We start from the raw sequence: 15,742 nt of genomic DNA, 5'->3' as shown, positions 1-15,742 counted from the left end.
AAAATATTTAACCAAGCTTTTCTTTTTTTCAAAAAAACTGTTGAGCAAAGTTTAGAAGCTCGGCCCTCAAAGGTTCATCAACAGGTCATCCGACGTTGGAGAGAGATAAGTGCCCTTAGGTCATCATGTCTGGATAGAGAAGTACTCAATCAAATATGATAAGAATATTTGAAAGAAGTGAAAAATTACTAATAATATCACAACTTATATTCATTTCATATCTAACTCCTACTACACACTAAGAAAACTACTTCTATTTATACTATTCACAAATATATTAATTAACATCTCATATATTTTTCTAAGAGATACATAAATATATATTTCTAAACTTCTAATATATGCATTTGCACTTTCCTAAAAGCCACAAAGAAGGAAGTTTATGTACTCATATTTAATAAATCTCTTGTATCTAATTATACATGCATAATTCAACTCACATAATTCAATATATTTTATCATAATACTAAATTTATATTTATCTTCCAACAATACCTATTTACTCAATTTGGAATTTGGATTGGAGGGAAGACTTGATGCTGTCATTATCCCATTCTAAACCTTCCCACCAATATTTGCTGTCACGAATCTCCCGGAGACTGTCAGTAATTTGAGGCTGGAATGGGAGCTTCTTAAGGTTGTCGCAAATATACACCCCAATGTGCTCCAACGAAGGGAAAGCCAAGGGATGACCAGCTATGCTTCTCAAATTTGGCAGTGTACCCAGCATCAATTTTTTAAGCCTAGGGAAAGTGCGAACTGATTCAGCCAAGTTAATCTCTCCTTGGCCGTCCTCTAAATCATCAATTATATGAGTCAGTTCTTCGCAGCCACAGAAGCGTACAAACTCGAGTCTCGGAAGGTGCAGAATCCAGCTGGCATTTTTCAATTTATCGCAGAAAGTTATATCTTGGCAACGGACGTTTGGTAGGAACTCCTGCGCAACTTCTCCCTTCCAATTGATTGCCTCTAAATACGGCTGGCCTGTGATATCGAGTTTCTCCAGGTTTCCGAGACACCAGCTCCGGCCATCAGGGTTCTCCAAGCTCAGTTGTCGCAATCCCGGACACCTGAAGACCTCGAACTCCTCAAGACTCGCGCATATATGCTGAGGAATGATTTGTGGTGTCTGCTGGACTGGCGTCGCCAAATTGTGACATGACAATCTCCGTGTGCACAGCCGCCGGGTGGATGCGTGGGATAACTGTAAAAGCTTGGCAAGAGTTGGGACTGTTTTTATGGTGATTCCAAGGGATTTCAAGTTTTGATTCTTCTACAGTTCTTCAAAATTTGCACCCGTATCGCCTCGATCACCTTCCATCACTTCCCAATCTGCATAGCCACTTCCGTAGAGGTCAAGCTCCTGTAGATCTGCTAGGCTTGATATCACTCCAGAGGGGATCACGGAGAGACGTAGAGTACCCTCACAAGCAAGTGCAAGTTTAGGAGACGTTTGAACTCCACAGGCAGCGATCCAATTGGTGTATGTGAGAGATTAATATATTGCAGCCTTCGGATTTCACTGATCGCAGATGGAAGCTGTTGGACTGAGGTATATGAGAGATCGAGATACATCAGAGCAACGAGGGATTGATGGATGCTGGCAGGGATCGCGTGCAGATCCGAATTTCCCCGGAGCACTAACGTCGAGAGATTTGGAAACTGAGGAAGCGGTTGGGGAAATTCTCCGCTATTTTTCTTTTTTTTTTGATTGGAGGAAATTCTCAGATATGATCCCACATAAGCGAGATAACCTTCGCTGCTTCATATTTCGCAGTGCTACTTCTATCATGAAAGAAATTATAGTCGGACATACTTCGAAAATATCCATCAAAAAATGTGTAGCCACGCATGCATAAAATACTAAAAAAAAAAGAATGAACAAATCCTAAAGATATTTGAACAGTTTAGATAAATATCACATAATCATTTCTTTTTTGATGGATATCCCTGTTAGAAAGTCGAGTAACATGCATGTGTAGATTTCAAAAATCTTTACAAAATGTAACGGAAAAATAATCAGATTAAATCTTTTAATCCCACATGCATAAGATCATATCTAATCCTACCCAAGCTTAAGAGAAAAGAGATACATATAATCTGAAAATAAAATAAGTATGAGATCAAATCTCAATACCTTAGCACGGATAAAAATTCATCGCTACCGATGATCTCTTGTTCGAAATTCCTCAAGCCGCACGTATATCCGGCCTCTACAGGTATCCATCGGAATCAATTTCAAATCGATCTTCTAGTAGTAAATCCTTCTTCTTCAAGTAGAATCTCAATCCTTTAGAATCTTGATCAACTCTTTGATCAAGACTGTGGAATCAACTCTTTGATCTGCACCTTTTCTCTTCGTTCCTCACTGTAGATGAACAACTCCTCAACTCTTGGTGTGGAGAAAAGTAGAATGCCCAACCTTTGGACGTGAGAAAGAGAAGAGGGAGAGGGTGTGGCATGGAGAAGGGAGAGAGGGAGAGAGATCTGATTTTTAGTTAAAAATAACTAATTTATAAAACTCTAGGAGACCTTCTCTTTATATAGGCATTTTTTTGATCCAAATCAGGAACCAATTAACTTAAAAAGGTACATCATTATCTCAAAAGGATTTCTACCTTTTTAATCTGATTTTTTTCTTATAAAATCAGACTTAATTGGTAGGTTATCATCCTTCTTTGGCAAAAATATGGGGCACTCTAGTCAGATATGAAAATCTGAGTGGGTGCCCCATGCATTATAGGGCAGGTGGTTGGGGCGCCAAACCTTGGCGCCCCATTCTAGGGTTTTCATGTAAGAGAGGGGGTGTGGCTCCTCTCTCTCTCCTTCCACGCCAAGCCACAAGAGGGGGCAGGCCCCTCTTACATTATCCAAGGGATTGGCACCCCTTGGTTCTGCCAAAAATGGAGAAAGGTGCCACTTCTTTTTAATAATTCCATACACACTAAGAGAAAATAATGAGGAAATAATTTAGCCAACTTATTGACTTAATCCAATCTTCTTGGGCTCACAATTAGGCACCCAACTAAATTCAAATAGATTTAGGTTAGGTTCAAGGCTATAGACTTGATCCAATCGAAGTCCCGAGAAGAATTAGATTTAACCATGTGCTAGTATGATTCTCTTAAACCTAATAGGATTTCAATAAATCCTAATCCAATTAGAACTTTATAAGCTCAATTGGTAAATTCAAGATTAAATCCTTTAATGTGTGACCCTATAGATTTAATTCTATCTGGTAGTGAGATATATTGTGATTTCCATCACAATATCATCGAAACTCTTTTCAATGGGTTGGAATAATTTCAATTCTACCCTTCGAGGATCATCGATCATCAAGACGACACCCGATGAATCCCACAATTCATCAATGACACCTAGCAGTATGTAGTGGCAATCCAGTAGAATGAAAGTATGAATCCCTAGATGCAGTTATCGTATAATTCAGTCCTTCTATCATGAGTCCTAACTTGACGAAGGTCATGGAGAACTCGTCAAACTCCATCGTCAGTCATATGCTGGATTGGCTCGACTCGAGTTTATTTGTGAATCCCATGAAAATTTTTTTTCAGTATTCACACTTGCTTTGGTCAAAAACTTGCTGAACTCAGTCTTGCAAATCGCATAGGACTTCTCCTTTTCTACCAAAGTCGATAGATTCCATCTACGTGCATCCTACTCCAAACAACGAATCTGAACCTACTGAAGCTAACATACACAGTAAGGATCCGAATGGCTAGAGATCAAGGGAATGTGCAGTCAAACCCAGTAGTCTCGCTACGAATAGCCGATGACACCGCAGGTCAAAGGACCACTCACACCACTGCAGTATCGAGAATACCACTGACGAGTGAGTAGATATTCATATGGTTTCTTATGTTGGTCACGCTTAGTGTAAGTTATTCTCTAACAACTACCCACATTTTCACTTCAATATTCCTACACTGCAGATCCGAGACCCATCTGCTCATAAGGGAGGTGAACTGTACACCGATCTCGAATGGATTGATCACTGTCCTCCGTGACGATCTTTTGATCGGAAGTATTTAGAAATTAACTATTAATTAATATATGTCTTAAATTCTGAACATTTTGAGAATATACAAAAATTATTTTTGTTAATTTTTAAGACAAATTATGGACACATAAACACGATTGAAATAAAAAAAATTTTATTGATAATAAAAAATTATAATAAAAAATTAAAAATATAAATTTAAGTCATGAAATTATATAATGTGTCAGCCAATAATTAACTTTTAAGACACAAATCTAATGGTCCCAATATATGCATGTGGTAGATGATTCGATCATAATTTCTTCTATAATAGATCCAATTATAGAAATTTTTTATCTGCTTTCAGCCCAACTCCTACCCGCACAATCTACATCCCTCACTTTCCTCGTTGGCTATCTCGAGAGCCAGATCTCTTATTATGTCATGCATTTTTACTTGTCTTTGTCAAAACCTGGCTCCAATAAGCAAGCTTCGTTCAAGACACTAATGAATGAGTGGTATTTGTTCCAACGGCATTCGAAATCGTCGGATGTGCTGATTACGCCTATACCCATCCAACACTGAATGAGGTCACTTCGATCGATGGAATAATCTTCGGACCACAAGGAACACAGCAAGGAGCACCTTCTTATCTCCCGTGATGGAAGGTATTCATAGCTCAATTTTAGAATGTTCAATAGCTTCTTGTTGTTGTCGGGGGACACCTGGGAGATCGAGGATCCTCGAGCACCGCAACGTGTCGACTGCAAATTTCCAATCTCTCACATCCGTCTTGATGGACATGGCCCGCCCGATGGTGCTCAGGGCGCGCGAGAGGCAGGCGGTCGCACTCCTCTGCGACCTGCCTCGCGAGGGGCGGAATTCCGGTGGAGTTGATGATGCTCGCATCGACCTTCTCTTCGAAAAGTCGCCATGCATACTTCCCCTCCAAGCACTCAATTCTGATCATCGACCTGCAAGCTCCCATGCTGCCGCACAGCGAAGCAAATCGGGTGGTCAGCACCAACTTGCGCTTGATTCCACCAGCAGCACCGCCGGGTTCCAGGATGCCGACCTCATCAAGATTTACGCCTGTCCATTGGTCATCCAGAAGCAGCAGGAAGCTTCTGTTCTTCAAGAAGTTGAAGATGATTCGGGGGTAAGATTCTGCACTGTCCGACACTTTCAAATCAAGCCTCTCGAAGATGCGCTCTTGAAGCCTCTTCAAACTGAGATCCTTGGAAGCCACGGCCCAGATCACGTAATCGAACTCATTGTTTCTGCCACTCCTAGGAAGGACGAAGGTGTTGTTGATTTTCTTTAACAGAGTGTTCTTCACCACCCCGCCCATGCCGCAAATGCCGATGATCCCAACGTCATCATCACTGATGTAACTGAGAGCTTGCTGTTGGTATGAGTCCATTCCGAGCACCGGGGTCGGGCAAGGCATCTCCTGGCAGCCAACGGAGGGTGGTTTCTCTGTCACGGCCTGGAAAGATCCCTGCTCGATCAGCTTCTCCACCTTCGCACGCATCTTGTAAGCTCGCTTGCCGATCCGATAGCTCGACCAGATGTTCGGTAGGCAAACGTGTTGATCATACCTCTTCAGGATCCTTTTCACCCTTTGCTCAACGTCGATGACCTTGGGAACCCAGTCAGCCACTTCGTCGGTGCAGGCTTCTTGGTTCTTCTCCCCTTCCGCGATCTTGCGCCGGATATGAGCCAGTTTGGCTTCCAGCCGGCTCATAGCCTCAATAAGTCTCGCACGTTCTTCTTGTGTTTTAGGAGGTAAACGAACTGCTGCTTCAGGGGCTTCAAGCAGCAAGGTAACAGGTAGTTAAAAAGAGGGACCTCGATGGCCATGGCTAGAGGCGAAGAGAGGGCGGTAAGAAAAAGGATAGACCAATCGAGCGTTTGGTTGACAATGGGAGCTTAGAGCTCGGCGGGAACAAAGGAGAAGACGGCAAGCGAGGGGCTTTGTGGGCTAATGATTGAGGATCAATTATGGGTTGGACCTCGTCAACAGTCGACTACAGATTATTTAATTTTGTTTTTTCATTTCTTTCTTCTTAATATAGGTCTGATCATGCATTTAATTTCTTCCCTCTACCTAACAACTCGCATTATTACCATGTCCCTCCTCCTAGGTACCAAATTATCTATAGTCCACTTTGGACTACTTCCAAGTTCCAACCAATAGTTTCTAGGCAGTTTCCCCGGGATTAGTTTAAATATTTTAACTTCAATTGATCCACCGCAGTGTTGGTTGTCCCTGGGATTAGTTGGGCCTAGTCCTTGATGATACTGTTAAGTAGTGTTTTTTAATTGTGTATCACTAAAAGCAAAATGCACATTACTCTTTTGTTTTTTCACTATTATGCCTTTATTTTCTCAAAAACTATGACTATAATTCAAAACATTAAATCACAAGGATGATTACAAGGTTAAATGCCAATGTTTACTTTTAATAGACTTTCCCCATTAAAATAGTTGCCCGCAAGCATTATGAGATAGTAATAAAATAGTGAAAAACATCTACGGCATATCTCTAACTCTCGGAAACTTAGCTCAGAGAGTCCGCCTAGCGCGCTCGAGTGATTGCATCAATATTAGTTATTTCTCTTTGGCCTTTTGTCGAGCAGGTTTTGGGTGGCTTCCTAGGAGTTCACCATGGCAGAGAAAAGGAAAGGACCAAGGGGTAGCAGCCGGTCATCGCCTGAGGCAGACGGGGGAGAAAGATCGTGGCTTCGGGTGGCTAAGGGACCACCTCAATAGTCCCGATAGACGATGCATAAAATCTCGCCGGAGGAGGTGGAGATTTTGCAAGGTATTTTACCAAAATTCTCCAATTTTCGATGGTGGTGATGGAGGAGTCGAGAAAGAAATGGACGAACATCTCGGTGTTGATTCGCAGTCTTGGTCAGAGAGTTCCCACTGAGTGGATTTTGAAGGAGTTTAAAGATTAGGATAAGCTCTCTTATGATCCGGAACCGTTCGGTCTGGCTGAGGAACACCACCTCATCCGGTTTCGGACGGAGAGGGTTTGCGAGGAAATCCTCAAAGGTGGCCCGTGGTTCATCACTGGCCAGCTCCTACCGGTAGATCCGTGGGTCGCCGATTTGTTCCAGGTATCAATCCAGAGAAAAGGGCGGTAGTGTGGGTTTGCTTACCCATGGAGTATTGGGAACCGGAGACCTTGCTGGGGATAGCTGTTGAGGTTGATAAACTGGTAGCCATGGATGAGTTCATCGATTGGTACTGGAAGACGGGCTTTGCTAGGTTTAAGTGTGGAGCTGGACTCGTCGAAACCCTTGAAGCCAGGAGTTTCCATCCAGGGGGACAAAGGGCTATTTTGGTAGCCCTTGTGTATGATAATGTCCCATCTGTTTGTTACCATTGCGGGCTGATTGGCCATACTGATGATGACTGCTGGATCCCCCGTGAAGCAGTAGAAAGTGGCGGGAGGGCTCTGACGCCGGAGAACATCTTCACTTCCCCAATGGCTGTTGAGGGGGATCTGAGGGATGGCGAACCGTTGGCGACCGTCTCCCGTCCGCTACTTGGGCTGTGGGTGGCAACATCTCATATCAGGCAACCGAGACCGACTTGGGTTCCAACCAAACTGAGGCTAGAGATTGAATCAAATCTGGAATCCTCGAGGTCGAGCTCATCCCTCTCTCGCCCGAGCTTGCCTAGAGCGCAGGGAAGCTCGCCGGTTTCTCCACTAGATTCTAATAGATGGCAAAAGCCGACGAAATTTGCCAGACGGTGATCGTCGGAGAAGAGGCAGGTGACCTTTGAGGCAGGCTGAGTCAATTCGGCCAAGCGAGGATCTGGGTTTCAAGTACTTTCGAAGGTGGGCCTGGATCATGAAGCAATGGAGGTGGTCCGGGACGAAATCCCAAGGCCTAAGGATCTCCATGTGGCTGAGATGGGCAGCTCTTGCCTAAAATGGGGCATAAGCACAACCCAGACGAGCCCAGTTCAAGCACCGGGGCTAGCCTGGGCCTCCGAAGGGCCCGGACCAATCTAAGAGGTGGGCCTTGTTCTTCGATCAGACTCTACCATGCCTAGGTCGGGTGAAGTGAACCAAGGCAGCGGATCTTTGGCTGGGGGAAGGACTTTGGGTGCTCCAAGCTGAGCCCAAAGACAAAACTTTTGGTGTAGGGGCGATCGAGCGCCGGCGAGAACTCACTATAGCTCGTGGTAGAGTATATTGCCGACCAGGTTCCTCCCACGACGATCGCTGACCTCACAGTGGGTGAAGTTGGCAATTGGTGGAGGGCGATTTCCACCATCATCGAGTGGAAGGGATCCGAGAAGATTTGAGCGAGGGGCAGTCTTTTCCATCGATCCCTAGCCCAAGGAGTTGGATCGGAGTGCTGAGCCGAGTTTGAGAACTAAGTAGCCTAACCGTGGGGTGAAAGAGGGCCGGAGAAGGGTGTCACAGAACGGAAGAGTTGGCTTCGGGCCATGGAACTGTGGTGAACCACTTAAAGAAGGCCCTCCGATCCGTGGGCACTTCGGCGGAGACTAATGAAGGGGCAATGGACCGTTCAACCACTCAAGATATTGGGAACCATCTTCCATGTGGACATGGACTAGAGAGGAGCTCACTGTTGGGTGAGCCATCAGCTGAGGGTGTTGGGAACCCTTTTTTTGGAATGTATGGAGGGTGGATAAGCCATCTTTTTGCTCAGTCTTTTGAAGAATTTTGTAGCAGCATGATCCGGAGATCTGCATTTTAGTAGAGACTCATCTTTGTGGTCCGAGCTTGGCCCGAGTACGGCATCATTTTTTGATGAGGTAGGGTTTCTGTGCAGTGGAGTCCCAAGGCCTCTTTGGAGGTATTATTGTTGTCTGGAAGAACGGTATAGCTACCATAGATGTCTTTCATTATTGTACTCAGCAAGTCGCTATTAATGTCTCTGGAATAAATGGATTGACTTGATTTTTGTTGGGTGTTTATGCTAGCACTGACTACATGGATAGAAGATTGCTATGGTTTGAGATCTTTTATTTGCTTAAGTGCTGAGAACCCTTTTTTTGGAATGTATGGAGGGTGGATAAGCCATCTTTCTGCTCAGTCTTTTTAAGAATTTTGTAGCAGCATGATCCGATGATCTGCATTTTAGTAGAGACTCATCTTTGTGGTCCGAGCTTGGCTCGAGTTCGGCAACATTTTTTGATGAGGTGGGATTTCTGTGCAGTGGAGTCCCAAGACCTCTTTGAAGGTATTATTGTTGTCTGGAAGAACGGTATAGCTACCATGGATGTCTTTCATTATTGTACTCAACAAGTCGCTATTAATGTCTCTGGAATAAATGGATTGACTTGATTTTTGTTGGGTGTTTATGCTAGCACTGGCTACATGGATAGAAGATTGCTATGGTATAAGATCCTTTATTTGCTTAACCAGAATGTCCTACCACCATAGTTGGTGATTTTAATTGTATTGATGATCCCCAGAACAAGTGTGGTGGTAGCCTTACAGGGAAGATGTGGAATCTAGAGAATTTAGAGATTTCTTGCAGTTCAATGGGCCAGTGGATCTTGATTTTGCTGGCTCGAGGTTTACTTGGTATAACAAGCGCTAGAGATAAGCTAGGATATGGGAGCGTATTGATAGAGTCTTTACGATAGCCAGCTGGATTCGAGATCATTCTAGACTTCTGGTTCAATATCTGTCGAGGATTGCCTCTGAGTACTACTCAATCCTCTTCACAATGGACAGTCCCCTCGTACTGGAGTCCCTTTCGGTTCGAAAAATTTTGGCTCTCCTACCTTCAGTCTTGAGATATTATGAGAGAGGTCTGGAGATTACTAATACGTGGTGATGCTAGATATCAGATGATGCAAAGGCTTAAACTAACAAGAAGACGGTTGCGGTGGTGGAATAGGATTGAGGTGAGCAATATCTTCAGAAAGCTTAAGGGTGTGGAGGCAACTATTTCGGAGCTCCAAGAGTGGGAGGACCGGGAGGGTGGATTTGCTGAAGCTGATCTTGTTGATCTGTGAGGTAAGCTTATTGAGTATCACTCTCTTTGCATTAATAGGAGGTCTTCTGAAGACAGAAATCCACTGTCCAATGGATCAAAGAGGAGGACAGGAACATGAGATTCTTCCATTAAGCTATCATAGTTCAGTGCTATAGGAATGAGAACCGAGTGATCAAGGACAGATGGGCAATGGATGGAGGATAAGGAGGGCATCAAGCAAATCATTGTTTACTTCTTCAGGTCGAGATGGATGGCATCTCTTGGTGGAGGTGGTACCTTTGTGTCCCCTCCTCCCTATAGTATGGTCACTGACCAGGAGAATAGGATTCTACTTGGTTCTATTTTAGGGTAGGAAGTGTGGAACATGGTATGGTCTATGGTGGAGGATAAGACCCCAGGCCAAACAGTTTCCCTCCTCTTTTTTTCAAGTTTATTGTTCTATCATTCAGTTTGAGGTGGTGGCTGCTATGCAGAAATTTTTTGCTATCGGTATGATGCTTGCCTCTTGAAAGCAAACTTTTATTACCCTGATACTAAAGCGGCAGGATGCCTAGGAGCCAAGATACTTCCGACCTATTAGCTTATGCACGATGCTGTATGAAAGTCTGTGCAAAGCTTATGGTGAGCAAGATGAAGTCGATTCTACCCCAACTGATTAGCTTGGAGCAAGGAACCTTTGTTGGGGGCCATAGTATTTCCGACAATATCCTCATTACTCAGAAATTCATACATGATCTTCATCGAGCATCTGTTAGTGCAGTCTTATAGTGATCAAGCTGGATATGGAGCGGACCGGTGATCGCATGAGTTGACAATTTTTGAAGAGTAAATTGCTGGAGTTTGGCTTCCACCCTCACTAGATTAGCTGGATTGTGGTGTATGTTTCTAGCCCTACCTTTGCTATTCTTATTAATGGAATGCCATCGAACTTCTTCCACTTGTTGGTTGGGCTGCAACAGGGTTGCCCCTCTTCTCCTTATCTCTTTATTCTCTATGCTAATTCCCTCTCTCACAAGCTTTGTGCTTGGCATCTCAGGAGTAGGTACTGGATCCCTATGTGGTTGGCTCCTAGAGCCTCGTCGATCTCGTTTGTACTTTTTACAGATGACTACTCACTGATCGATCGAGCTTCGCTTCGAAATGCATTGGATTTAGGAGGATCTTGGAGAAGTACTACCTCACCTTGAGCCAGAAGGTGAATCTCCTCAAGTCTGTAGTTCACTTCAATCGAGGATATCTTCCCACTTGCAGCTCTCCATCAGGGGTATTCCAACGATAGATAGCGGGACATTGCAGTATTTGGGTGTCCCTATGATGGGCTGCAAGTTGAGGAGGGCAGAGTGTGGTGATATAGAGTGGACTATCTGGGAGCGACTGGAGAGTTGATAGGCTAGAGCACTTTCTATGATGGGCAAAGTCACCTTGGTGAGATCGGTCCTTAGTTCTATCCCTATTTATCTTCTCTATAATATGATCTTATCCAAAACCTTGCCGTCAAAGCTTGAACAGCTCTTCATGAGTTTTCTTTAGGGTTCATATATGGAAGATCGTGGAGTGTACCTGACTGCATGGGATATTATGTGCCAGTCGCTGCGAGAAAGTGGTCTTGGCATCCAGTTCTTGATTTCTAGGTGCAAAGCCCTAATCACTAGCCATGCGGCTAGATTCCTCTTGGACATGGATTGCTTGTGGAGTATAGTGATGAGGGTCGGATATAGAGCTTGGTCTGGGGATGGCAAGATCCAATTGAGGAGGAGCTACTCTTTTCTGTGGAGGATGTGTGCCCATGCTCCTGATGTGATTCCTCTGACGAGATGGTTTGTAGGGGATAGTTGGTTAGTGAACCTATTGGGGGACCAGTGGATTACTGACTTGTCGGTGTGTTGGTGGCCGACATTCATTAAGTCAGCGAGGATCTCGAAACTCTCTCGATTGGATGACAGACAGACAAAGGATGGGATCCGAATGTGGTAGCCTAGGTTTTTGGAATGTCTTTGGTGGAGTGCGTGCAGTCTTTGGTGCTCCCACTCAGCAGTAGCTAGAACATTAGGATTTGGCAATCTTCATGTACTCCGAGGGTGATGGCGAGGAACTTGTACCAAATTTATTGAAAGGAACCTACCAGGCACCAGGATATCGGCTGGATTTGGAGAATCGGAGTGCATCCGAGAGTATGTCTCTTAGTTTAGAAGATTGCAAGGGGTAGATTTCTAACCAAATTTGTCTTGAGGGGCAGAGGAATGGTCTTGCCACAGCCCTGCCCATCCTATGGGTATGAGGAGGAGATGGTGGAGCACGCTTTGTTCTTATATTCAAGAGCCAGATAGATTTGGCACCTTGCAGGTATGTCTCACTTCCTTTTCCAAACCGAGATTTCCATTCAGGCCTTGATTTCTTACGGAGCTGTGCAGAGGCTATAGCAGCTAAGGAGGCTGATATCCATGTGGCCTACATTGCTAACCATATTTGATTGCCATGAAATAGTGTGTTCTAGTCTAAGAGATCTTCGGCCAGATTTATTTTGGAGCGAGCTCTCTCTGACAGCGAAACTTACTGATGTGACCTTGAGACCATCCGAAATTTGAGACTCCCATACTATTCTTGTAATGTCCCGTTGGATGTTTATTTCCTCAAAGCTTTCTCTGATATATCTCAAGATCAACTTCAATAGTAATATCAAAGATAGAACAGGGGTACTGACTTTGTGGTCCACGGCCTTGGATCCAGATTTGTTGCAACCAAGGGCAGCTATTTATTTGAGCCTACAATTCCGGATGCTGAGTTCCAAGCAGCTTGCGCTAGGATTATCTATGCCTGATGGATAATGCGAGCTGACCACTTAATCATCGAAGGTGATTCCACAATGAATCGAGGGTGATTCCACAATAATGGTAGCTTGGATCCAAAGATGGATGAGAGGAGTGGTTGCTCACCTCCTCCAAAATATAGCGACCTTACTGAGTAGATGTACAGCACTAATCATTAAGCATATTTTTCGAGAGACAAACACATCAACGGATTGGATGATAGCATATGTAGTGAAGCACTCTAAATACTCCCTAGCAAGATTTAAATCTGACCTCTCAGTCTTAGAGGAATATTTTGTTTGCAGACCTTCGTAAATGTATTCACACAAAAATTGAATGAATGATTTTTGTAAATAAAATAAAATAAAATAGTAAAACCGTGAGTTCGTAGCAAAACAATGGCACGGGCTAACAACAGTTCTAGAATTCAGACCATCAACACCATGCAGCAGCATTATTGAAAAAAAGGAACTAAACAATAAAATTGATAGAAGCAGATTCAGCCAGTTCACAGGGTAAATGATTTGAGACGGTCCATGGTGGGTTAGCCGGATGAAACCCATTGGCAATGCAAGTATGTCACCAGTCTGGCAGAGAATCTTGGCATGTCATTGAAATGATGGACATCATTTGAATAACAGACTAAGATTCATATAGTTTATCAATGCCCAGCAAAGCTGTAATGACCAGTACACGCGAATGCTTAACTCTCACAAATTTATCCAAAGAAATTGGCTACCACACCAGCATGACAGGTACATTCTTCGTGCCTGAATATGCTTTCCCATACACAATCACATCTTCCCTGAGTAGGCACCTGCCCCAGCTTATACACTTAGAAGCATCATAAAGAGGCACCAAAAGGTTAATTGCTGACTCAAGATTGGAATTGAAGGCATCTGCTCAAGAACACACTAATCAGATATTATTGGAAGCATAGTTAAAAGGGCAAAGGGTTAAGCAAACTGCTGGCTTATATGCCAGGATTGTCATACATCAGAGTAACCATTATTAAAACCCATGGGTGATTTGCCATTTCCAGTACCATCCACGTACAACCAACCTTGCAGCCACAATGCCATAGAAGTTCTATTTGTAACATCCAGGGTATGACTTCAATGTTCATCATCAACCGCTAGGGGAACAGATTTCACCTAATAATACGAGAAACATTAAGGGAGATCAGAACTTGCACAGTTAAAGGGAAGACAGACGTGACCCAGATGAAAGAGAATATTTCAGAGTACATACTGAGGTAAGATTTTTGAAAATTGACTGAATCATGCAGTGCAAATTCTTTTTATCAAACTAAGCATTTCAGGAGAATACTGCATATAAATTGGACTTACCAAGTCCCTGAACTTCAATATGTAGAACATCTCAAGATAACGACGCGTCTCACGTCTTTCAAGCTTCGAAACATACTTCCAGAACCCATAAACCCCGCCAACGTCATTAGCCTTTCAGAATAGATTTTCCACGTATACCTACAGTTTTAAAATGAAATTGTTGCTTTATTACATGATAGAATAGTTCATGAAAGGTGATGCCACAAAGACGCATGCAGATGAAGTACCTTTCATGGATTCGACGGAGCCCTCCATTGGATATCTGCTTCCAATACCCAGAGTCTTTTTTGCACCGTTCAAAGAAGTCGGCCATGATTGCACCAGCCTGGTCCAGATGATATGGGTCTATATGGAAACCTGATATCCCATGCTCAATAATTTCTGCAGGCCCTCCATGACAAGTGGCAAATGTTGGAAGACCGCAAGTCATGGCCTCCACAACAGTGAGTCCGAAGGCTTCATAAAAAGCAGGCTGCAGTAAAATGGAGTACAAGTTATGACAAAACATATACAAGTATCAGAAGAGTTGAACAATGTTAATTATACCTGCACAAAAGCACCGCCAGTGTCAGCTATGTAACGATATAGCTCACCATTACGTGCTCTGTTTGTTTGGGCAGAAATCCAGCGGAACTGGCCAAATAAGTTATAGGCCTCTATAAGTTGGTGCATCTTCTCGATCTCTTGAATTTCTTCTCTGTCACTCGATTTCTTCACATCATTGTAACCAGCAACTACAACAAGGTTTACCAATTCTCTTAGTTTAGTGTTCTTAGCAAAGCATTCAACCAGTCCTGTTATGTTTTTCACCCGGTCAAGCCTTGCCATGGAGAAGATGATGGGCTTAGACCGGTCATCCAACCAACCACTGTGTCAGGAGACATACAAGAAAACTTATCAGCCATAAGCACTGGAATTGTACAAATAGACAAAAGATTCAAACATTCCCAAAAAATTATTGTTTACAAAGAAAAAGCTTTTGCAGACATCAGCTACATTTAGCATTGGATTACTGACACAGGATCATCTATAAACAATGACAGCAATAACAGTAGTGAGACAACTGGTGCTATATGGTTCAAAGTCACTACCATAGCACCATTTGGCATGAAACAATCACAGATATAGTTGTCAGAGGCCGATGGAACTTTCCAGATGTAAGAATGGTCCACAAGCTCTTTAAAGTTGAGTATTATATACTGTGGTTATATTGTTGGTAGATGTCTGACCAAGACACCACTTCTCAGGACCTTTTCGATACAACGCGATGCAGCAGAAAGAAAAAAAAAAAACAGAAAACAATCAAATACGTGGATCAGTCAAAAAAGGGCTCGCTTCCACGGAGCATGCAAACTTCACTATGAAAAAAAAATATTACAAAAGGAGATTTCACCCTCAACCCTCGTACACCCAATTTCTCCCTCACAGGAAGTTCTTCCTCACAAAAGCTCTCTTTAGGAAGACCTCCTGAACCTCTGAAGCGACTGTTGTCTGCTGTCTAGGAGCCTCCCTGCTCCTTCTCTTCTCAGCGTCACATGTTCTCTCTCTCCGTGAGTTCGAGTTTTCCACAGTCGCGCGACACACCAGGCC

At 43.5% G+C, this 15,742-nt stretch overlaps 1 protein-coding gene and 1 pseudogene across 1 annotated transcript in view; both read right to left on the bottom strand.

Annotated features, from left to right (window-relative positions):
- Positions 1 to 4,359: 4,359 nt before the first annotated feature.
- LOC140853823 (probable disease resistance protein At5g63020) lies at positions 4,360 to 7,682 on the bottom strand (annotated as a pseudogene).
- Positions 7,683 to 13,703: 6,021 nt separating this feature from the next.
- The window catches only part of LOC105057453 (sucrose synthase 4), a 35,774-nt gene continuing 33,735 nt past the window's right edge, over positions 13,704 to 15,742 (bottom strand). Inside the window, 5 exon segments of the mRNA XM_010940066.4 lie at positions 13,704 to 13,957; positions 14,153 to 14,259; positions 14,262 to 14,290; positions 14,380 to 14,624; positions 14,699 to 15,020. Coding sequence (XP_010938368.2) covers positions 13,919 to 13,957; positions 14,153 to 14,259; positions 14,262 to 14,290; positions 14,380 to 14,624; positions 14,699 to 15,020 — 742 coding nt within the window. The 3' untranslated portion in view covers positions 13,704 to 13,918.

Source organism: Elaeis guineensis, chromosome 14, assembly GCF_000442705.2.
Source record: "Elaeis guineensis isolate ETL-2024a chromosome 14, EG11, whole genome shotgun sequence".
Classification (NCBI taxonomy): domain Eukaryota; kingdom Viridiplantae; phylum Streptophyta; class Magnoliopsida; order Arecales; family Arecaceae; genus Elaeis; species Elaeis guineensis.
Note: the sequence above shows the minus strand (reverse complement) of the source record. Positions and strands in the feature narration are given on the sequence as shown.